The 25826-nt window shown below is 37.3% G+C and overlaps 1 protein-coding gene across 1 annotated transcript; it reads right to left on the bottom strand.

The window, feature by feature from the left end:
- Positions 1–545: 545 nt before the first annotated feature.
- On the bottom strand, positions 546–22567 carry TGDS (TDP-glucose 4,6-dehydratase). The gene is made up of 12 exons (XM_008571535.1): positions 22362–22567; positions 20082–20148; positions 18384–18452; positions 17084–17174; positions 9773–9915; positions 8408–8506; positions 7191–7250; positions 5851–5894; positions 4966–5131; positions 4297–4355; positions 3550–3647; positions 546–1383 (listed from the first exon to the last, which is right to left on the bottom strand). The coding sequence occupies exons 1-12, from the start codon at positions 22445–22447 to the stop codon at positions 1301–1303; spliced, it is 1065 nt and encodes a 354-aa protein (XP_008569757.1). The 5' UTR covers positions 22448–22567; the 3' UTR covers positions 546–1300.
- Positions 22568–25826: the final 3259 nt, after the last annotated feature.

Consider the following 25826-nt stretch of genomic DNA (forward strand, 5'->3'; position numbering starts at 1 on the left):
AGCATCCAACCTGCTGCCAATGGAGGCAAATGCTGAGCCCCCAGCACAGCACTATTCCTTGAGGAAACCAGCCAGTCACCTGGTGGCCATTTGATTCCACTGACCAGTAGTTGATCCTCACAATATATATTTTTCCGTATGGGTTTGCCCTTCTGCCTGCAGAGCCTTAAACAGCACCATTATCTTGCCCAATTTTGCTGCCTTCCTCTTTCACCTTTACAGGCATTACTTTGTCTCAGCATTGGCTTCTTGTAGTACTCAACTGACAGACCTGCCCTCCCTCTCTTTCCTTCCAGATAGGAGAAATTGCAGAAATTAAAGAGAAGAGATATAGGCTTGGGGACCTCTAGGCATGGGAGGCTGGTATCAAGTGTATTTAAAAGTGTATTAAGACATTTTAGTGGAAAGTTAAGCAGCCTCCATACTAAAATCTGCATTTTTAATAGAGGGTCACCTAGCTCCCATTCCTTTTCTCAATACAATATCCAATCAGTTACTTCTTAAGTCACCTTAAAGTCTTTAGGGCAAAGAGGGATTAAAAATACATAATCAAGTATTTTTTTAATTTTTCCACAGCAAAATAGAAAACATACATTACTAAAAAAAGCCACATTTTACATTAAAATATTGACAATTTTATAAATAAAATCATTTTAAACAGTAAATACATGATAAAATTTCTCTGATACAAGGTTATACATAGGTTAACAACTGATTTCTGATTTTGAAAATATAAAAACTTTACTTCCTTCTCTTAAAAAGCCCTTAACTTAATCAATTTTACAAAATTATCAAAGGATAAAAAGTGCCAGATATGCTTCCATGTTGTTCCATACTTAAAGCAATTATAACACATCAGATCTTAAAAAAGATGAATTAGGGCATAAGACTCATTCTATATTGCCTAAAAATAAAAACTTCACAGACTTGCTAGGCACTGGGAAAGGTTGGGAAGCTGACTGCATTCAAAGCCACAAAGCTTGCCATCTGCCCAGTGCCTAGACCTGTCTTTGTTCTCAGGACCCGGAGACTCCCCCTTCCTGGTCCACCCTTAAGGTGACTCTTTCTGTTCATACTGTTTCCCTATTTCCAGGAAAAAGGATTTCTGAAAGAATTTTGATATTTAAATCCTGTGCCAATACTGAAACTCTTCCAATGACTGTGGCATTTTGCATTTGAATTTCATACAAAAGTCATGAATCTCATTCCAAATGAAAAGAGCACACTTCATTTGGTCACTTGATTTCATTTCACTTGTTGAGGTAGGATAATGTTCTTCTTTCTCTGAAAACTGTCCTGACTATATAAATGGTTGTACTGGAAAGGGTTCTAATGCCTTTTCTGCATTCTTCCAGTTGTGAAAATTCTCTCTGTACCACTCAACTGATAAGAAAAAACAAAAGACAAAAATGAAAAACTAAACATCAGTTAACCATTTACTGAGTTGCTGCTAGGTAAGAAAAGTCTTGCCCATCAGCTAATCAGCAGACAAGGGCTACCTAATGACATAAACAATTTGTTTTTGAACTTAACAATGAAGTTAATCAGAAGACATTTCATCACGTAAAAAACTTAGAATTAAATATCAACCATTTTTTTCTTTTTAATTTTAATAGTCCTCCAATACTGAACTTGCTGGTATGTGTTTATGATATTCTGATTTTAAGGAATTCAAGGTGGGGGGATAAGCCATTTGCACTGGTTTTAAACTTATTTTATTTAAAAAAAAAATGTGTAATACAGTATCTGTCCATGTAAATATGGTAATACTGAATCAGAAGTACAATGAGACGATGTGAACTTCCTTTTTTTAATATGTGAAATTATTTCATGGTGCTATACTACCATTAAAAGCTTTTTTTTTTTTTTTTTAAAGATGACCAGTAAAGGGATCTTAACCCCTGACTTGGTGTTGTCAGCACCACGCTCTCCCAAGTGATCTAACTGGTCATCCCGATATAGGGATCCAAACTCGTGGCCTTGGTGTTATCAGCACCACACTCTTCCAAGTGAACCATGGGCCAGCCCTCAGTACAAGCAAGAAAGTAAAGAAAGAAACCTGATAGTTTTAAATTGTGGAGGGTTAGAAATCTTGATTCTCATTTGATTTTAGAGTAGGGTTTTTAGGTAAATGCATGTATGGAGCAAAAGCCCTCGGGTAGGAGACCACAGTCTACAGATAGAGGGCAAAAGCTCATTTAATAAATTCTAATTAAATAATGTTGATTCTCATTTGATTTTTTGAATAGGGTTTTTAGGTAAATACACATATGGGGCAAAAGCCCTTGAGTAGGGGGCCACAGCCCACAGATAGCCGGGCTATAGCCCATCTAATCAACTCTAATCACTGCTTAGGTATGGGATTATATACTTTAATGATTTTAGAACTAAAAGGTGGTTGTCATACTGATCTTGTTAAGAGATTTTAAGAATTGCTGAAGCGAAAGATGTGAAAAAAATGTTTGCTAGGGACAAGCTGTATGTTGGGGGAAACTTTAGAAATAACTGTACTTAGATTTTATCATAAGAATGTAACTTTTGCTTAAGGAGAGGTTATACTTTAGATAATGAGACAGTTTGATCAACTTAGCTTTTCATAAACTGTACTTTGGAATGTCACTTTGTTAATTTTACTGATGTTACTAGTTTCCATTGCTTAAGCTATACTTAGCCATAGGTAACTTTTGTAACACTGCCCATGCCCTCGTGTCCTTTTGTAATGATTGAATAAACTGAATTTTCATGTGAAACTTCCTTGTCTTTACAATAAAAAACAGAAGCTAACTTTGAATGGCTGCTGCACCCAGTTTTTCCTTCTAACAGAGGAGTTGCTGAGGTGCAGACCCTACGGGCTTCTCAACGCATTCATGGTGCTTTGAGTAATCCTTTTTTTGTCTCCGTTACACAGTGAGAAGTGTAACATTAAATTATCTTTGATCTTGCTTTTTAATATTTAACACAAGTATTTTGTATTTCAAGCTCTGAATCAAGACTTTTTTTCTAAATTTGGGTAGATCTTTTCTCATGAATACATTTCTAAATAGAACTTTAATATATGTAAAAAGACCTTATACACACTTATTTTAATAGATTTTTCTGCACAAACTGAATTTATTCCTATTTGTTTGTTTCAATATAAAAAGACTCAAGAAACTCAAAGACTGCAGCTGCCTATATTTCATCAAATCTAAGATCACTGATCTTAAGATGGACAATTAAGAAAAAAAAAAGCTTCAATAATGATTATAAGATACCAGTGATTATAAAAACATACCTTTCTGGGTGTAAAGAAAGCAAAATATGTGTACTTCAGAATCAATTAAATAGGTATTTGATTAATGCTAATAAGATATAGAAAGACTGATCAGAAGTTAGCTATGCAGTTCAAGATGTTTAGGAAACACAGAAGTAGTGCTAGAAATATATGAGTAGTAAATGTTTCAAATGATTCTTCACAATATTCTGAATTTGTACAGTGTTCTAAAAATAAATTACTTTTCTGTTAAATTTTTCTGAATTATCCCCCCAAATAATCAATTCTTAACATACTTGTTTTCTTTATTCCTTCTTTCCAAGGCACTTTAGGTCTCCATCCTAAGCCATGCATTTTTTCTGACTTCATTGGATATCTCATGTCATTGGTAGGTCTTGGAAAACAAAACGTTTAAAATGACATTGTGGATATATATTTATAAATTTAAATACTAAGAGATATAATGTGTGTCCATGCATCTTTACCATAATTAAAGCTTTTCTTAAAAAAATGCCCCTAAGACACGCTTATTGTAGAAAATGTATAAAATAAAGTATATATTAAAAAAACAAATCATCCATAATCCCAGATGCCTAACCTTCACTGCGGCTTATCCTTACCTTATTTCAGCCACAGTCTAGATATGAGTGCAGTGCCTAGCACACAGAAGGAACTCCATAAATGTTCAATGAATGAATGAATACATATAAATTTATTAGGACTCTTATGTGCCTGGCTCTGGGTCAGGAACTTTATATGCATTCTAATTAAACCTTAAAATACTTTTTACAAGCAAGGTACCATTATCTCTATTTCACACTGGAGGAAACCTCAGACTTGGGAAGGGTCAATAACTTTAAGTCACATAGCTAGTAAGTTATAATGCTACACTTAATTTATATGACATTTATAATTAGAAAAAAAAATTTTACCAGAAAATTCAAAAGAGATAAACTAGTTTTCAGTTAAGTCAATATATTTTATAATCTTATAAGTACCCAAGATTTCACAACCTTTCCCCAATGTTTTAACTTGTTACTCACCTATCATTAACATAATCAACCCAATTTTCCATTTCAGACTCTGAATTGGTCTCTTTGATCTGTCAAAATGAAGAAGGCTTTATAAGTCAAATTATTAAATGAGATCAGGGAGTAACAGTGGTATTTAATAGCTGATTAAAAAGACAAGAAAAATTACCTCAAAGGGGGAGACAGCTAAAATGAACATCATTTTAGTAACATTTTCTATATATTAAAACCTAAATTCCATTTAAAGCTCAGAAATATACATCGTATAAACTATGGGAGAAAATGAATTTTCTTGAATTTGGGTCATTAGTCTCTGTAAGTCCTAAGATTTATAATTGGTGTTCCCCAATACATATGTACACTCATAACTATAATTATTTTATATATCATTGTTATTTGATACTGAGACACACAGTTTTATATTTCAGAAATTTAGGTATGTCTTACAATTAGGATATGTAGATGTAATGAATTATTTTTTCCTGAAAAGCTGTTACTAAATGAGTGATACAGCTTCAGATGAAGATATATATGGTATATATATAGTCATAAGTTTCATTTTCTACTTGTTCACTTTTAAATTAAGTAAACTGTAAACTATTGATTTTGACTAAATTAGTGATTACAACACTAATTTAAAGACAATTTTGAAAACACCACCCTTTTATAACAGATACATACCAGTTGTATTAGTTCTTTGGCAAGCTGGACAACTGACATTTCAAAATTGGTTCCAATGTTATAAATTTCACCAGGTTTCCCCTTTTTGAGGACAGTAAGAAATGCTTCTACTACATCAGTAGCATAAAGGAAATTTCTTGTTTGAAGCCCTGATCCATGAATACAGCTAAACAGATTAAATGAAGCAAAATCATAAAGAGTGAAAAAGTAAACTCTCTTAAACCCCGGTACAATAAGTGGGTACAACTCCAGAGGAGCTGATTACCCCTAAATCTAGGATTTCTAGGATCCTAGAAATCTTTTATTGAAAACACAAATTCTGAAAACTTTTCTAAATTTAGGGGTTTTTTTGGCAGCTGGCTGGTACAGGGATCTGAACCCTGGACCTTGGTGTTATTAGCACCACACTCTAACCAACTGAGCTAACTGGCCAGCCCAATCTGTAGTTAACAAATATTCTCCAAACCTCCTGAGAGTACTCAGGAGGAAAGTGGCAAACACATAAGTGACCCCTAAGAAGTATTTATTCATCAATTTTATACCATAAATTAATTTTGAAGAAATATCTACAGTTTCTTTAATTAAATAAATCCTTTGAGAAAGTACAATTTATGTAAAAATAGATGCCAAATTTTAATGCTATAACTCAAAGTTCTATGATAGATCATTTAAGAATTAAAATGATCTAAGTTAATTATAAAAATGAATTACAGATTATAATTATTTTAAAAACTATTACACTGGAGAAGGGATTCTTAAATTTGGTGGGACATTCAATTCTATGGCTTCCAACTCTTAAGATTTTATGATTTTCAAGAAAGACTACCACCAAATACTGTAACAGACCAGAAAAGCATATGGATACAAAAGTAAATAATAACATACCATTTCCTGTTGTGTTGTAGTAAAGATATAAATTTTGGAATAACCTAAAAGAATATTTAAATATCATTTCAAACTTGGGAAATTTACTCATTAATATGAATCTGAACTCACGATAAAATTAAAAGATTATGATGAAGAAATATACATATGAATAACCTCTAATTCTGTTTGCCAAGAGATCATAAAAAACCTAGTATAATATTTAATAAGTAAAAGAACTCTAAGATAGTTTGCTATTTCATAAAAACCTACTACCTGAAAAAAAAAATGATATAAGTACTGGAAAAATTCAGAGAAAGTCTTCATGAACAGTTTGCTCTCTCACAAAGCTCACCTTTGTGCTGATTTCATAAGGACAGGAATCATATCTTATTTCTTTACACGTAGCACCTACTCAATAAGTGCTTGTGGAATTATAAAAGTAAATTTCAGTGCCCTGGATTTAAAGAAAACTTACATTAAACAGGGCAAGATAAGAAATTACTAAATTCATAATAAACCTGTTAAAGATACTCCAAAAATTAAGCTAAGTTGATATTAATCTGGGTAGATCATGACGGGGCCCCTTCCTTTGTCAAATAGATCAATGCAATCAGCTGGGAAGTGAGAAAACCCAGTCTCCAAATTTCTGTAGGAGAGACCAACAGTTACCTAAAATTAGGCTTAATGATAACAGAACCAACTGCACAGGCATTTTCAGCCTTTTAACTACATTTCTTTATTTGCTATTTGTATTACTTTCTGGAAGACATTCAGGCCTACAACAATAAGAATGACTTAGGGCAGAGTTAGCCAGCTGACAATAAGATAAATTTACATACAAGCTTCCTGCATCACTGTCCAACTAGCTTTTAACTTTCTGTATATTCTGCCCTAGTGGTCTGACTACAAGCTGGGAGTCTTAACCACGGCGTGTCAGTAGTGATGGAAGTACTGCACTGTGCTTTAGAGTCCTAGAAAGTACAAGGCTTTTCACATATGAGTATATCATGTCACTGGAGCCTTCAAAATCCTTCCCAAATATAATCATCATCCCCCAATTTAAAGACTATGCTCAAAGCGCATAAGGTCATACCAACGGATGAGTGTCAAGTCGAGACAACTCGAGTCTTTAAACTCTAAGTCTGATGAGATTTGTATGTGACACATAACAGTCTATGTAATTATGTATAATTACAACAAAACTTGGGATTCAAACCCTTGACCTCGGTGTTATCATCACTATGCTCTAACCAAGTGGACAACCCGAAAACTTATTTTAGACAAGTAACTGGAGAAATTATTTTAAGTGAGAAGTTACAATTGCTAAAAAACACTATGAATTCAGAAGTAAAATTTACCTTTTCTGGATATTGATGAGGTCCATAAACATTACTGCTTCTTGTGATGACAACTGGAAACTTAAAGAGTATTCAACATTAAGGTAATGAAAGAAAGGTCCAATAATGATTATTTTAAAAATAAGCAGAGTTTTAAAATATGGGCACCTTTGCCTAAATAATTCCACACATTTTAAGGACAGAGTGAAGAGATTTTTTTCTAACGTAAGGTTCTTAAAAAGATAGGAAACGATGAGATTCAGGCAAAGGCAGAGGTTCCAAAAGGAAGGAGAGGAGCATTCTCTTTACTGGGACAAGGGAAGGATGCGTACAGATGGAGGCAGGTTTGTAAGTCTGATGGCAGAACACTGAGGACCTTTCCACTTGATTACTTAAGAGAACACCTCTAGGACTCAGTTTGTTAAACTTCAAGTTGGCTCTCTCCATTGTACCAACCCTCACAAATAAAAGGGCTACCATGGAATGGAAAAGGACCAATGCCCCTGGAACACAAAAGGTGAGAGAATCTTAAAGAATTCCTTGACATGCCTTTCTGACCTAGTCCCTAGTAAGTAACAAAGACCAGTGGGAAGCCAAATGTAGGAGGTTCAAGTTGATGACTCATATTGGGTAAGGCTCCCACACTGACACTGTCACAGCCACCGGGACAAGTCTACTTCCCATTCAGGAGGAGCCAAGAGAGCTGAATCATGCAGAGAGAAGCACATGGCAGGAAGGGGAATGTCCTCCCTCTGCCTTCCTCCACTCATAGGATCCCAAAGGGCTTTCCACTATAGCTGTAAACTCTACTACTACTGAAATAGGAAAAAATATATATTCAAATTATTCCTTTAATGATGTACTGGCAAGGAAAGGTAGGTCCTACTTTGTCCACACAATACAGGAAATCAGCTTTTAAAATTCCTTAATATAGGGCCGGCCTGTGGCTCAGTTGGGAGAGTGTGGTACTGATAACACCAAGGCCAAGGGTTCGGATCCCTATATAGGGATGGCCAGTTAGCTCACATGGGAGAGCGTGGTGCTGACAACACCAAGTCAAGGGTTAAGATCCCCTTACCGGTCATCTTTAAAAAAAAAAAAAAAAAATTCCTTACTATATAACTTTTCTTAATCTACGACTTTTAATCTAAAAATGAAATATTGCTAAAGCTAACTTGGAGTTTTAACACCTAAGTCCAAAGGAAAATGGTTCAAGAGTTTCTGAAATCAGTTCTTACCTTATATCGTTCCCAATAAGACTGAACAAAACATTCAGCAGCTGCTTTAGATGATGCATAAGGATTTGTAGGTTGTTTGGGTGAAGATTCATCAAATTCCTAATTTTAAAAATATATATTTACAAAATAAGTATTATAAATGCTTTTTAAGTAGGAAAAAAAAAAACATATTACTTGAAAGGTCAATCACTACATTTTAAAAACCATTTATTGAACCCAATATGCCTGGCATTTTTTCAAGAACATGCAGTAACTTCTTTAATGCCCACAAAAATCCTGGAAGGCAGGCAGAGAGAACAGCAAACGCAAAGGCCCTGAGACAGAAGTGTGTCCAAAGGAACTGCAAAAAGACTGGTAGAAGGGAAGAAATATGGGAGGTCAGGTGAGAGAGCTAAAGGGAGGCCATAACATAAACCTTGAAGGCCACTGTAAAAAACACTGACAGATTTTGAGCACAGTAATTCCATGATTTGACTTATATTTTAAAAATCATTCTTGCTACTATGTCAGATCTGATGAAGCATGGGTGCGGGAAGAAGTTTACCTGAAAAAAAATTGCAAAGAGAGTTGAAAATAGTTGCTTCTCAGAAGCAGGACTGAGGATTGAGAAGAAAGGGTCAGAGTCTGCTTTTTTCATTATAAGTCTTTTTGGATGATTTGATTTTTTCACTGTGTATTTTGGTAAAATAAAAAAATTATTAAAAAATAAGACAAAATTAGGTCACTGCAAACACTGACTATGAAAAATATAGACTAGAAAATGGAGCCATCTTCTTGCATAAAAAGTATAATAAATATTTAGGAATAATTAAAAAAAGAATAGACTCCAGTTTCTACACACACTTACTCCTTGACATTCCAGTGTCTTCCTTTTCTTTTTTTTTTTGTTCTTTTTGAGACCGGCCACACCGCACTCAACCCTATATAGGATCCGAACCCACGGCGGGAGCGCTACTGCGCTCCCAGCACCCCACTCTCCTGAGTGCGCCACGGGCTCGGCCCTCCAGTGTCTTCCTGATTGGAGAGAAAAGCGAGCAGGCTGACTTACTTGTGCTCTGGGGCCCACGGGAATGACATTCATCATGCACACAAGACTGGGACAAAAAAGTGAGATCTGCTGCTCTCTTGCAAAACACCCAGTCAAATTACATATAAATCTATTCCAAGACTAGGCTGTTGTTCCCCATTTGGAGTGGCATCATTTGATTTGAAGAGAAGAGACAATGGAATAACATTTTGGAGAGTCCCACAGTATATATAATTAGAAGATGAAAAAAGAGAAAAAAAAACAGTGTAGGTCTTAATGAGACAGATTTGTATCTTGGTACATAGTAAGTAGGTGAAATACACACTTTCTAAGCTCACCTTATCCAGACTGCCTCCATATACTTCATCTGTGCTGACGTAAATAAATTTCTCTACTTTGGCTTCATGAGCAGCATTAACCAAAACGTGAGTACCATAAACATTGACATATGTAAACTCAAAGGCACGTACAAATGAAAGATCTAAAAAAAGAGAGAGAAAAACTAAACAATTCCACCTAAGGGACAAAACAAATACCAAACAGTGGACTCAGATCTAAAGAGACTACTATTCACATCTCTTCATTCACCAGAATTGCAATAGTTCTAGAAATAACATATACACATATTGCTATTTATGATTTCTTTAAAACCTAAATTACATAATACGGTAAATTCTTAGAACCTAGAAAACTATCAGCACTAAATTTGCAGGAAACACTTTTTTTATTATAAAAAATTAAGAACTGATACATCTAAATTTAAAATATTCTTAAATTTAAAAAAATTTTTGAAACTTCCAGTTTCTATTACAGAGTAAGGCTTTTGAGATCAATCTGTTATTGGTGAAAGCAATAAATACTGGATAAATTATTTAAAAATAAATTCACTTTAAAAGAATAGAACCTCTATAACTATGACTCACAATCCAGAAGCAATAAATGAACAGACTGATACAATTGACTACATAAAAATTCTTACATGGCCCCACAGATATGTACAATCAACTATGTTGGAATAAAAACAAACAAACAAACCAAAAACCCCCCAGAGACTCAGAAGACATATCAATCAAAATGTGGGGATCTTTTTAGGATCCTGATTCAAACAAACAATTTAAAAATAAATTATAACATATATATATAGATATAGATATAGATATAGATATAGATATATAGATATATATAGATATATAGATATAGATATAGATATATAGATATATAGATATATATAGATATAAATTCTTACATGTTTAAAAGAAAAACCCTAAAACTAAAAACAAAGTAAGAAGACAAATGACAACTGGGAAAAATATTTAAACTTATAAGAGACAAAGGGTTAATATCTTCAATTATAATGAACTTATAAAAATAAATTTAAAAGAACGACTCTATAGGAAAATGAGTAGAAGACATAAACAAATAGTTTGGACAAAGAAATACAAATGATCCTTAAGCTTATGATGCTCAACCTCACTTCTGATTAGAAAAGTCCAAATTAAAAACTCAAAGATAACTGCTGCTTACTTATCAGATTGGCAAAAATACAAAAATTTGACAACACATTCTGTTAGCAAAGCTATGGTGAAAAAGATACTTTGTACACTGGGAATGAGAATGCACAGTATTTACAACCCCTAACGAAAGAAATTTGGCAATACCTAGCCAAATTATATATGCATTAACCCTCTAACCCCAAACTCAAGAGTTATGGGCTGAACTGTATTCCCTCAAAATTCATGTTGAAGCCTAACCCCTCCCAAGTACCTCAGAATGTGACTACAACAGTCCCCTTATTCACGGGGGATATGTTCCAAGACCCCCCAGTGAATGCCTGAAACTACGGATAGTACTGAACTCTATTTTTTTCCTATACATACATATCTATAATAAAGTTTAATTTATAAATTAGGCACAGTAAGAGATTAACAACAATAACTAATAATAAAATAGAAAAATTGTAATAATATATTATAATAAAAGTTGTGTGAATGCAGTATCTCCCTCACTCCCAAAATATCTTATTGTACTGCACGCACCTGTTTTCAGACTGCAGTTGACCATGGGTCACTGAAACTGCAGAAAGCAAAACTGAGGATGGAGGGACTACTGTATATTTAGAGACAGGGCCCTTAAAGAGGTGATTAAGTTAAAATGAGGCCTTTAGGATGGGCCCTAATTCAACCTGACCAGTGTCCTTAGAAGAGGAGAAAATTTGGATACAAAATGAGACAAAAGAGGCGTTTGCGCAGAAAAAAGGCCATATGAAGGCACAACAAGAAGGTGGCCACCAGAAGCCCAGCAGAGAGGTCTCAGGAGAAACCAACCCTGCCAAAACCTTGGCATTGTACTTCTAGCCTCCAGAACTGTGAGAAATACATTGCTGTTTTTTAAGCAACCCATTCTGTGGTATTTTGTTATGGCACATCTAGCATACTAATACACCCAGAAATCCAACTGCTAGGAATTTCTCCCGAACATCAATTGACAAATACATATACAAAAAGACACAAGCACGAAGCCATCCACTGCAGCACCATTTAAAACAGCAAAAAGTAGGAAATACATGTAGATATACATTGGTATATCTACACAATGGAGTACTATAAAAATAAAAAGGAATGAGGAATATCTCCATATTCTGTTATAGAATGATCTCTTAGATAAACTGTTACATAAATAAAAGCAAGATGGAGAAAGGTGTGCATTGTACGCTATCATTTCTGTAAGAAGGAAAGTAGGATATACATATATTTTTAAAAGACAGCATAAATTGTAAAACTAAAGCATATCAGGTTATCTGTAGGAGAAAGGAGAACACAGTGGAAACTAGACTTCTTTAAATATGCCTTGTTTGGTAGATTTGGCTTTGAAACTATGTACATAATGTACATAACTAAAAAACAAAATTAAGTCAAAAAGAAAAAGAAGCGATTCCTAAAATCCAAAAGTAAAATGAGATAAATGAATCTAACTATGTACATACTTGGTTACATAGCCATTTAGAGGAATTATTTCAAGTCACTTTAAAACAAAACAATTTGGCCAAATACCTAATGGGAAGCTGTTAAAGGACAAAAATCCCTCTGCAATTCTTAAAAGTATTTTCAATTATATTGTTAGAGATAATGTTGGTATTGTTATTCTTATACTATTGTGTATGTTATAGGATAAAGTAAATGAGTAATTATGATGATGCTGTTGTCAACCAAGGTGTTCAGAGTGAGGGAAAGAAGATACAAATTTAAGACTGATAAGGTTAAACATAAACTCTAAATTTGAATTGGACATCTCAGTATGAACTTGAATTAGTCTGTTTTCTGTCGCTTAGAACAGAATACGTGAAACTGGGTAATACATAAAGAAATAAAATTTATTTCTTACAGTTTTGGAGGCTGGGAAGTCCAAGGTCCAAGGGGTGCATGTGGCGAGGACCTTCTTTTTTTTTTTTTTTTTGTCTTTTGTCTTTTTTCCGTGTCCGGCAACGGATCGCAACCCTCAGTGTTGCCCCCGTACCGGGCCGGGGACCAGCAACGGGATTGCAACCCTTGGTGTTGCTCCCGCGCCTCGCTCAGCCAGTGAGCGGGAACCGGTCTGTATGTGGGATCCGAACCCTCGGGTGGGAGCGCCGCCGCGTTTCCCAAGCGGCGCACTATCCAGTGTGCCACCGGGCCGGCCCCAGGACCTTCTTCTTGATGAAAAGTCCCTATAGAGTCCCATGGCAACAATTACATGGCAAGGAGAGGAAAGAGCATTTTCACATGCTCTCCTAATAAAGCCACAACTCCACACCCATGATAACCCATTAATCCATTAACCCATTGATGAATTAACCCATTCATGAAGGCAGGGCCCTCACAATCCAATCACCTCCTAAAGGCCCCTATTGCCACACTGGGGATGAATATTGCACATGCGCTTTGGAGAAGACAAGCATTCTAATCATGGTATATTTAAGCTTAGGTAAATAGATGAATAAATAAAAATTCCCTAGTTCTATCCACTGAGAAAGCCTAGAAACAATGTCCAATCAGTAGCAATGAGCACTCCTGGTGTCCAGACTGTGGCCTCCTAAAAACATTTCCCACTGAAAGGAACTAAGGCTTCTTAAGAAAGGGCTGATTCCAGATCCTGGGGATAAACAGAAAAGATAAGCCCAGAACATCCTGCCACACCAAAGAATATGACGGCTATCAAAGTCTACTAAGGTTATGTCAAAAAGGACTCAGGAAGCAACTAAAAGAGGCTCTCAGTGGCTAATAGTGGGACAATTTGAACATAAATAAGAAAAAAAAATTGCAATTGATCAAAACAAAAAAAAATGTATTACAATCTATGAATTCATAATGACACTTAAAAAAGGAGGATACTAGGAAACGAACTCACAATAAGATCTAGTGAATAAATAAAAAGAATCAAGCATTTAACCTAGCTTTTCTGCAATTAAATCTCAAGGTAACAATAATTTATAAGGGGCCGGCCTGGTGGTGCAGTGCTACAGTGCGCCGCTTGGGAGTGCAGCGGCGCTCCCGCCGAGGGTTCTGATCCCACATACAGACCGGTTCCCGCTCACTGGCTGAGCGAGGTGCGGGGGCAACACCGAGGGTTGCGATCCCGTTGCCGGTCCCGGTCCGGTACGGGCGCGACACTGAGGGTTGCGATCCGTTGCCGGAAACAAAAAAAGACAAAAAGGAAAAAACAAAAAACAAAAAAAACCAATAATTTATAAGGAAGACTTGCTTTTATAAAATACTCCAGGTATAAAAAAATAGATGACAGAGTCAGAATATCATTTTGTAAATCCCTAATATAAATGAATATTGACTATATAAAATAGTAATGATTTCCAGTGAAATTGAAGAACAAAATAAAACAAGATAGACTTAAAACTCTACATAAAAACAGAGTTGGGAATAGATAAATGGAGTTAAAGTCTATTCGCTGCAAAGAAGGTAAAAGTTTTGATGGACTTTACACTTTTATAAGCTAATCCACTTGTGTAATTTCTAGCATACCCACAGAATACAAATAGAATATATAACTTCCAACTAGCAAAGGAAGAAAAAAAGAATAAGGAAAATTCCTCAGTCAAGTCCTTAAAAAAGCAAGAATTTAAAAAAATTAAAAAAACAGAAGATAGAATTTTTAAAAAATTTTAAAAAAGCAAGCAAGAAAACAGAACAAGTGAGAAAAGTAGAAAGCACACAACAAAATGGTAGAAATAAATCCAAACATATTAATGAACTAAATGCTGAGGATAAATATCAAGGGTAGTCAGAACAGATTTTTAAAAAACAAAATTAAAATACATGTTTATAAGATATGCAGCTAAACAATAAAGTTAGAGAAAAGTTGGATATAAAAGGATGGAAAAAGATATATCATGAAAATACCAACCAAAAGTAAGGTGACACAGCTGTATTAATGTCAAACAAAATGGACTTCCAGGCAGTACATATCAACAAGGAAGAAACATCACTTTATAAGGATAAAAGATTCAATTCACTGGAATTATACAGGAGATTTAAAGAACATGATTAACCAACTTAACCTAATGGATATGAAATCACTGTATTTGTCAATATAGTGTATAAGCAGCAGAAGAACAGACAAATAGACAAATGAGAGTAGAGAAAGATCCATACATATAAGGATACTTGACAGAGCAGTAGAAACTGATGACCTTTTCAATAAATTATGCAGGAACAATTGATATTCATATAGAAAAAAATGAAATTGGTCCCCTACCTCACACTGTATATAAAAATCAATTTCAGATGGATTACAAATCTAAGTATATTAGGCGAAATTATGAAGTTTCTAGAAGATAACATAGGAAAATATATCTTCATAACCTTGGGATAGGGGAGAATTTCTTAAGACCTAAAAAGCAATAACCATAAATGAAAAGACATAAATTCAACTATATTAAAATTAAGAACATCTGTTCATTAAAACACACTATCAAAAAGGGAGAAGATGGGCCGGCCCGGTGGCGCACTGGATAGTGCGCTGCTTGGGAAGCGCGGCGGCGCTCCCGCCCGAGGGTTCGGATCCCACATACAGACCGGTTCCCGCTCACTGGCTGAGCGAGGCGCGGGAGCAACACCAAGGGTTGCGATCCCGTTGCCGGTCCCCGGTCCGGTACGGGGGCAACACTGAGGGTTGCGATCCGTTGCTGGACACGGAAAAAAAGACAAAAGACAAAAATAAAAAATAAAAAAAATAAAAATAAAAAAAAAAGGGAGAAGATAAGGCACAGAATGGGAGAAAACATTCGTAATAAAAATAATATTAAGAACTAGTGTCCAGAATACATAAAAAACCTCCTATTCTCATTTTTCTCATTGAAATTCCTCTTTTAATGAGAAAAAAGTAAACAATCCAATTAAAAAAATGAGCAAAAGTTTTCAATAGCATTTCACAAAAGAAGAGATCCAAATTACCAAAAACATATGAAGTGTACTCAATCTCATTAATAATCAGGAAAAATACAAATTAAAAATATAATGACAGACCACTACACAGCACTGAGATTGGCAAAAATGGAAAAGTCTGACAAACGAAGCTTTGGTGAGATGTGGAGCAACAGAAAGCCACACACTTCTGGAGGAGTGGAATTTGGTATAATCACTTTGGAAAGTAGTTTGAACTCTCAGTGTTGAAGTATGCAGATCTTATGACCATAGTTATATATCCAAGAGTAATGTGTACTTACGTGTACCATGATCGATGTGTAAGAATGTTCGTGGTAGTACTGCACAAAATCACCCAAAAGTATAAACAACCCAAATATCCATCAAGAGTAAAATATGTAAGTAAACCATGGTATACTTTTAGATTGAAATATTATACAACACTGAAAAACAAACCATACTTATACCTGATTACATGGATGAATCTACATGGATTTTGAAAAAGCAAAACAAGAACAGCTACATCAGTTTTATATATACATTTTTGTAAAATTTTGAAACAGCCAAAACTAACCTATATTGTTTAGGGATAAATATATACACAGCAAAACCATAGAGAAAAGCAAAGGAAATTATAACTTTGAATAAAGCAATAGGCAGTAGTAGCACTACTACTAAATAGGATTCGACAACATTTTGTTTAGGTGATGTTTTTGTTTAGGTGATGGTTACAAGGGCGCTTATATTATCATTTATTTAACTGTACTTCTAAATTCTTTTGAATATATGGTATATTCTGCAATAAAAATGTTAAGCAAATTACTAAAAAATATCTCAACTACACAAAATGGTCTGGAAAGATAATATTCATCTGTGTAGCCACCACCCAACTTAAGAAAAACAACATAAAGTTGAAAGCCATCTCCCCATTCTTCCCCTTCAGAAGTAATCACTATCCTGAACTGGGTTAAACTCAAAGTTTTAAGATAGACTTCAAGGGTATATTTCAATCTACACTAACAAAAGCGATTAAAAAGTGCCAACTATATTGATGACTTAGTGACCATGGGCTTTGTTTTTCTGGTACAGAATGGTATATCCTTTTTCAAAGACACGTATTAAGTCCCTGCTTATTCAACACTATTACTAGACTTTGGGTTTAGGCTAGTTAGCCACTGTGAAAAAAAAACAAACCAAAAAACTGCCAATTATAACTTAATATAAAACAATGCTTACCTACATGTGTTTGTGCAGCAAAATGTAGTACTATATCTATTTTCTCTTTTTCAAAAAGCAGTTTCACAAAGTGAGAATGACATATGTCACCCTGTATGAAAAAGCAAACGTGAGAGAGCTAGGTTTCATTGAGCACTCTCATTCATAATAACCACTTTTACTATAGTACCCCCTCCACCTCTCGGTTTAATAGAAAATATCTTGAAAATTCAACCAAGTCGTCAAGCAAGTATAGTAATGGTGTATTTCTCCAGCATCTTGGGATATAAGATATTCAATTCAAAACACAAGGGTACTTCCAAAAGTTCTTGGAAAAATAAAATTGGAAGATAATACCAATCTTTCCATGAACTTTTCAAAGTACCCTCATATTTCTGCAAATAAGTGTAAAACAATATTTTTCTTGAGCGCCAATTACTACTAAGTACTGTGTTAGTTTTTTGTTAACATACTTGCCAATCTAAGGTCACTATAATAAAGGAGAACTTTTCTTTTTTTTAGCATTTTAAAAAAACCTTCCAGATAACCATTATTGAAATATATTAGATTAAGTGTAACAACTGGAATGACATTTTGAAAACGTATTTTACCACAACTAAGTAAAATTATGATACTTTTGATGTTTATAATTCTTCTAAAAATATGTATTCTCAACAATTCTTTGATGACTGAAGAAAATACTTTCATATAGAAGAACAGAGTTACAAAATTATTGCTTAGTATATTAAGTTTTGTGGTTTAAAAGTTTATAGAATCACTTTTTCTAAAAAAAAAAAATCCCATAAATCATAAAAAAAAATAGTTTCATTTGATAGGAATGTTTCCCTTTGCAAATTAATGAACTGGCCCTGCGGTTTATACTTTGGACTCATCTAAGGGTCATTAGTAAGCAGCAGCCTTCCAGAGCCAATCAACCACCATGAGGAAAGACCATCCTGTACGTGGTGGGCTTCTGGCTGCCCTTTCAGAGTCACACTCCATGTTAAACCAATCACCACTTCAAATCCCAGGAAGGCCTTATTAAAAGTAGTGAGGACCTAAAACTACAAACCATGTAAACTCAATCAGTTACTTATAGATCTGCTGAGGTACCAAAAATCACATGTAGCTTTTTATGTACTGTCAATCTAAAAGTGGTATTCTCAAGAGCACATGCTAGAAATTAACTACCTGATCTTTTAAAACGTCTTTATGTGTGCCTTCCAAGCTCATATTACACAAGTCTGTAAAGTATAAAGATAATAGAATCTCTGCATGACTAAAGATGCACAGTACAATAATTATAAGAACACTTCCATACCTGTATAAATTTGTAGTTTTGTTTGCTAGAAATGGTTTCAAGATTCTTCAGGCTTGCACAGTAATCCAGCTTAAAATAAGAGTGTGGTGGGGAGGGGGGACAACACAAAAAGTAATAATATTAGCTTTAGCTTTTCCTATAAAATATCAATTTTTTAAAGACTACACATGTTAATGATTGTAATACAAGACTATGTCTTCTTAAAGTGTGTTTCCTGTGATTTTACACATTTAAGTTTGACATCTCAAAAGTAAAAAACAAAAAAGTGATTTTACCTTTTCAAAATACAAAAACAAAGCAAAACCCAAAAACCTTTTTATAAACATCTACTTTAAAAAATGTTCCTATGGGCCGGCCCGGTGGCGCACTGCTATAGTGCGCCGCTTGGGAAGCGCGGTGGCGCTCCCACCGAGGGTTCGGATCCCACATACAGACCAGCTGCTCACTAGCTGAGTGAGGGGCGGGAGCAACACCGAGGGTTGCGATCCCGTGGCCGATCCCGTGGCCGGTCCCGGTCCGGTACAGGTGCAACACTGAGGGTTGTGATCCGTTGCCGGTCACAAAAAAAGACAAAAAGGTTCCTATGGGCCGGCCCGGTGGCGCACTGCTATAGTGCGCCGCTTGGGAAGCGCGGTGGCGCTCCCACCGAGGGTTCGGATCCCACATACAGACCAGCTGCTCACTAGCTGAGTGAGGGGCGGGAGCAACACCGAGGGTTGCGATCCCGTGGCCGGTCCCAGTCCGGTACGGGCGCGACACTGAGGGTTGCGATCTGTTGCTGGTCACGAAAAAAGACAAAAAGGAAAAAAAAAAAAAAAAAATGTTCCTATAACACCAAGGTCAAGGGGTCAGATCCTCATCCTGGCCAGCCAAAGAAAAAAAAATCTTCTGCCCAAATTTGCCTCCAGCCACTGGTCACTAGAAAAGTTTACCGTCTTTACAGAAAAAGAATTAGTGACTGAAAATAATTACACCTGTGTTATACATATTATAACTCATTACACTGCTTCTGAGGTAACGTTAGTAAATTGGCATACAGATGAGAGAAAAAAAAAAATCCTGTCCATAGTAGTAAGGCAGACAAAATTCATAAGAGTTAAGGGTTATTCTTTGTCTGTACATTTTTACTATTATGTTTTATAAAATTAAGTTAACCATTTGCATCTTCTTTTTAAACTAAAAAACCCAGTGATTAACACCCATGGCTTTCAGGTTCTGCAGGGAGACTCCAATTACTACTGCAATGTCCTCAAAAGTAAATCAATTTAATTACATTTTAATTTTAAAAATAAAACATAATTTTCCAGGAAGTGACAGTTATAAAATCAAATAGGTAAATAATTAAATCAAATAAAGTATTCTAATATCAAAAAAGATTAGTAATCACAAGATTACACTAAGTACTGAATTTAGAAAGGATGAAGGTTTTCTTTTGGTAAAAATATTGCACTTAAAATCTTCACTTTATGGACTAGAATAAAAAAAGAAAGTTTCAGAAGATTTTATATAAGATAAAACACAGCATGAGCATATGACTATATAGACCCCTAAGTTGCTAAAATGACTAAATAAAAAGATAAATTAAAGATCTAAATAAAAAACTAAACTATCAGCATAACAGTATTCTAGTACTTTTCAAAAATGTGGCTAAATTGAAATGTAATTTCAGTGCATGAAGCTCCTTTTTATAAAACTCACCTTGTCTAGATTTATGATCATATAGTTTGGATAATCTTCTACTAAAGAGACAATCAAATGTGATGCACTATAAAAAAATGTGTATCTTGTTAGTGAAAAAAACAATTTTTTTTTTAAGAAAAAGCATAACAAATTTTATTATTTAACATGCTAGAAAAGGGGCAAAGCATGGGGGAAATCACAAGACAGTAATTAATGATCCAAATTCCAATGAACCTCCCTAAATTCTTGAATGTCTTCCTAAGCTGTCAAGTATTAGGAGAATATTCAAAGACAACTTTAAATTTTTCCAAGATAACAGAAATATAACTACACTGAATACACACAAACACACACACACTTGTCGCTAAACTCCTCAACAGTATCTATAAACAACGTCTTACACTCCCTTTACACTATGAAGAAGAGAGAATTTACTGGTTCCGGGTATAAAGAAAAAAATCAGTTTAACCAAATGATGCTCTCCATGCACGCTTTGAGTGTGAAATTAAAACAGGATAGTAAAAATAATGGGTGCCAGTCAGCGCAACTGTACTGAAACAGTAACCTATGTGCCTTTCAGGAACTGCAAATATAATTATGCAAAAACCCAATTCCTATGTTTATAATAACTTCTGCAATTGCTATCTCTTGGTACAAGAATTTGATGTGTAAACCAGAACCCTCAAGAAGGTCCTAGTCTGAACGCAGGTTTCCCAGGCTAATAAACCAAAGTGGCTCGTGGGCTTCAGAAGACCCCAAAGTGGAACAAGAGGCATATCTCAGGGAGATGATCTACCTGATTTTATCAAACACACTTAAAATGTTGCATTCCCAGGACTAATAGCAGCCCTCAACCAAACTATGAACTCAGTTTGTACTTGGCAGCCCTTTCACAGCACTTCCAGGACGCCCTTGCTGGACTAGTGCTGTCACACAAGCACCACGCATTCATGTCCACGTTCCTCTTCTGATTAAGTGACCTTTCCTGCCTGAACCCTCCGCCAAGTGACTCATTTAGAAAGGGTGACTGAATGTGCTAATGGGCAATAAACAAGACCCCACGTTCCCTCTCCTTCCTGTAGACACTGAGTTCCTTGAGGGTAGGAGAGTTTTCTGTTTATTACTCTTGCATTCATCCATTTAATAATTACTGAAAACTTTCATAAAGTGGGCCAGACATTCTTCCAAGTGCCCTGAACAACAGTCTCTGCCCTCATGGAGTTTACATTCTAGAGTGGGGACGCAGGCAACACACAAGTAAACACAACTACGCAAAATAATATCAGGTAGGGATAGGTGTGTTAGTTGGGAGAGGGGCTATTTTAGACAGGGTGGTCAGGTGAGGCCTCTGAGCTATCTAAGTAAAAGCCTGAACTGAGCGGTGAAACAGCCTAAGCAAAGCGGAAGCAAGAGCAAGGTCTCACGACAGGAGGAGGCACTAGCCTGGTGTGTTCCAAGAACTGGAAGAGGGTAAGTGTGGCAGGGAAGAAAAGCAAGGGGGGGTCAGGTTGGAAAAGTACGGCTTGGACACTTGAGTCTTCTACATATGGTAAAGAGTTTGTACTTTATTCCAAGTCTGACAGCAACCAATGGAGTAAAATTCTACGCGCTAACATGATCGGATTTACCTAAGAAGCACTGATTCCTGCGTGAGGAACAGACTTGAAGGGACCAAGAGTGGAAGCAGCATGACCCATCAGAAGGCTACAGGAGTCGTCTAGGCAAAAGAAGACGGTAGCACGGGCTAGGGTGGCAGGGGGGAGTGGTGAGACGTGGTCTTCTTAAAACTACATTTTGCAAGTAGAGAGGACCTGGTGATCCAGTGTGGGCGTGAGAGAGAAAGAGGCATCGAACTGCCAGCTCAGGTCGAGGCACTAACAAGATTTTATAGTTTGCTGAATGAATGAATGCCCTGTCATAATCTCCAAATCGTTTTGGGGGCGACTGTACGTAAAGGTGCGCATCACTGGGGTGGGAAGCAGTCAGGAAGCCTCTTACTGTAATGTGTGCAAACTCACAGGAGTGACAGGTGGTCAGCATCTCCCCAGGTAGGAGGTGGATCACAGCACTCTCGCTTTGGGAAGGAAGCGTTTTAAAGAAGTCGCAGTTTCAAAGAAGCCAAGTCTTTGCGGGCCAGGGAGAGAGAAGGAGGTAGGATGATCCCGATCGTGCATGAGTCCCCTCCCCCATATCAGACCCCCCCAAAGCTGGACCCAAATTGCCAAGGGCAAACAGAGCCGCAGGAAAAGATTGGAGTTTCTGGGGAGCCACTGCTCGGCCAGCGGCGCCGTTACCTACATGAAACCAGCACCCCCGGTCACCAGGACCCGTTTCGCAAAGCTGCTGGGAGGACCCAAAGGTTCTGCCCTGCCCGCCGCCGACATCTCCCAGCTCGACAGTACCTAGCACCGTAAAGCGCCGGCTCTGAAGACCGTAGGAGAGTTGCACTGCGACTTTTTGCGACGCTCCTGGCTTCCCCGACACGTTTACCGGGCGGCAGCGGCAGCTTCCGGAGAGTGGCGACGCGGCCGGGTTTCCCCGCCCACTGGCGGGCTCACCAGGACCCGTTTCGCAAAGCTGCTGGGAGGACCCAAAGGTTCTGCCCTGCCCGCCGCCGACATCTCCCAGCTCGACAGTACCTAGCACCGTAAAGCGCCGGCTCTGAAGACCGTAGGAGAGTTGCACTGCGACTTTTTGCGACGCTCCTGGCTTCCCCGACACGTTTACCGGGCGGCAGCGGCAGCTTCCGGAGAGTGGCGACGCGGCCGGTTTTCCCCGCCCACTGGCGGGCTGGGCGGGGCCGCGCGGCGCCATCGCGCAGGCGCAGCTCCTATCCGCCAATACCTGGGCGTCTGCGAAGAGGGTCAGCGGGGCAGTCGGTCTGGAAGGCTTTCCGGGCAGGTGTCACGAGCATGGATGAGGCTTTATTTAGATACACAGGTCTGAGTTACACAAGTTTTCATTCTTGTACTGCAGTCCTCTCCAGAGGTTACGCATCAGTGGAGCTGAGAACTCCGGGCCGTTCTCTTCTCGTAGTGTGGAGATGGGAGATTTCAATTGCAAAGATCTTTTACTGTTGTTGTTGTTATTATTGCAGACAGCGCAGCTTGCTTGCAGTCGTGATAGAGATGTTCCCTAGATCCTGCCCTTGAATCTTATCCTATTCTCCCCTTGCTCATTCTTCCCTAGGCTCCCGGTCCTCCTTGCTTTTCCTTGAATTCGCCAGGCTTGCTACTTCCCCAGGGCCTGGATGCCCTTTCTCCAGATGTCGGCCTCGTTTTTATTCTTACTTCTTCAGTTCTGAGCTTGAATGTCATCCTGTTAGAGATTTCTTCCTTGAACGCCCCAATCGGAATAGCAAAAAACTCTACCCCATCCCTGCCGAACCATCTTACCCTTCTTTTCTTCACAGAACAATCGACATTTACCTTGATGTTAGTGTCCATTGTCACTGCCACATTAGGGCAGGGGCTTTGTTTTGTTTCCTGTTATACAATAATCCCAAGTCCCTAGGACTGGGCCTGGCTCAGAATAAACGATCAGTAAATGTTGCCGAATAAATTAATAAATATATATACTTTTCACGTAATGTTTTGGCAAAGCCTAAGAAGAATGGGAATACCCAATATATGTGGAACCATCATCTGTTGTTACAACCTTTTGGGAGGGCAAGGTGGTAATATATATGAAAATTTCAAATGTACATACTTTATGACCCCCAAATTCAATGATGTATAATATTGATAACCGTGCATTGCTGTATTGCTTATAATAATGAAAAACTGGACATAAGCTAAATGTCTATAATATCATCTAACTTCATAAATATAATGGACTATTAACCTTTAAAAAGAATGTGCCTACATGGAATGAGGAGCAGAATATCTTATAGTAGATACTTATGGTTTTTTCTGACCAGATTCTCCATCCTTTATCTCTCCAAGTTGATCCATGCCAGGCAGGCCACAGAATGGGTATCTGACTCACCTTAGGCCAATTGAAGCCTCTCCTTAGGATTTAGAATTGGACTAAGATTCTAGGATAGTCTCGTTGCTCTTCTTGAACTCTAAGGACCTACAAATTTGGAACTCGGTGGCCATATTCTTTCAATTGAACTGAGGAACTGAAAAGTCTGTCTTCAGTGAGAGAGGAAAAACAAAGTCGATCAAAGACAGAAGACAAGAGATAGTAGGTCTCACAGCATTCAAGGCCCATATTCTGGTTTTTCTTCAAGACCAATTTTATTCCTGTCCTTGGTTTACAAATACACATATTTGTAAGGGCTTGTCTGAAAGGATCCATCCTAAACTATTAACAGAAGTTAACTTTGGGTATCGGTTATGGGCAGAGAAAGGAGGAAATGGCAACTTTAATTTTTACTTCAGATATTCTTGACTATGAACTTTCTTCTAAGCTGCATGAATTACTTCCGTAATAAAAAAGAACCAGTACAATTTTTCAAGTCCCCAAATATTAATACTTCCAGTTTATTCCTGGTCAGCCAGAGATACTGAAAATGCTGGGTATATGATTGGAGGTGTTCCTCCAAGATTTCTTTTGCTAAATTGTGAGGTCTGTTGTAAAAAATTGCTTATCTGTTGTAAAAGCTTGTTGCTGAATGAAAATAATTAATATACATTTATTCATGAAATACTTTTGAGATCCTGCTTTCAAGAAAGGCACAGTCTCTGACGACCTGGAGCTTAAAATACAGTGGGGGATTCAGAAAAATTAACACACATTTACAATACAGTGTGGTAAGTGCCCTGGTAGGGAAGGAAGGGATTCTGGTTCCAGGGGCATATAATACAGGTTTGGGGGGTTGAGAAAGGTTTCTTAAAGTGCCTTGGGAAAGAGGAGTAAAGTAGGAAAAAGAAGGTGATGTGGAGGTTGAATGGTAGAATAAGTAGAAGTATTCCAGCCAGAGGAATCTGCAAGCGATGCAGGCCAACAGGTGAAAACTTGGAGTGGTCAGTGAACAGATAGTGGTAAGGATGGAGATTAGAAGTTGAGAGATGGAAATTTGAGAGGCTTGAGAGCCATATTCTAAAGAGTTTGGGTTGTGCACTACAGCCAATGGGGAGCTTTTGAAGGAAAGTGATGCAGTCCAATTGCATTTCCTAAAGCTTTCTGTGGCTCTAGGATAGAGACGGACTGTAGCCATTAGAGAGAAATGACTGGAGGCATGTCAACTGCCTAGGCCAAATGGTGACTCATCGTGGCCTGAATATGATTGTGTCTGCTGCTCCCTTGGCCTGAATCACCGGAAGAAGAGCTAATGACATGTCATTGAACTGATTGGATGTGAGGGCATAAGCGGGGTGGGGGGCGGGGGCGCTATCATTCCCAGGTGTCTGGTCTGCTGGGTGGATGTAATTCAAGAAGACAGGGAACCCAGGAGGGAAAAATCGGTTGGAGGTGACAAGTCATGCATTAATCTTTGGACGTGTAGAGTTAAGTGTTTTTGAGACATTAAAGTGGACATGTCGGGCTGGCTCAGTTGATTAGAGCCTGGTGCTGATAACATCAAGGTCCGGGGTTCCATCCCTGCACCTGTCAGCTGCAAAATAATAATAATAAAGATGGACATGTCCAGTAAGTTATATAGGCACCGAGAGGAAAAGCTGAAGAACATGGGTCTTGCTTTAAGGGAGTTTTCCCCTCTTGACCAGAAATGATCCTGTATTGTCTTTCTTGGCTCTTTCCTAACTCCACAGGCCTGTCCAAGCCCTAAGGACCCGAGCAGCTTGTCCGCGCATGCGC

This window comes from Galeopterus variegatus, unplaced genomic scaffold (assembly GCF_000696425.1).
Source record: "Galeopterus variegatus unplaced genomic scaffold, G_variegatus-3.0.2 Scaffold42, whole genome shotgun sequence".
Classification (NCBI taxonomy): domain Eukaryota; kingdom Metazoa; phylum Chordata; class Mammalia; order Dermoptera; family Cynocephalidae; genus Galeopterus; species Galeopterus variegatus.

Coding starts and splice junctions, on each gene's coding strand:
- TGDS (XM_008571535.1), bottom strand. CDS start 22,447: ATGTCGGCGGCGGGCAGGGCAGAACCTTTGGGTCCTCCCAGCAGCTTT. Junction 9,916..17,083: donor TGCTGCACAAACACATGTAG/GTAAGCATTGTT, acceptor CTCTTTTTTTAG/ATCTTTCATTTGTACGTGCC. Junction 5,132..5,850: donor CTACAACACAACAGGAAATG/GTATGTTATTAT, acceptor TAATCTGTTTAG/CTGTATTCATGGATCAGGGC.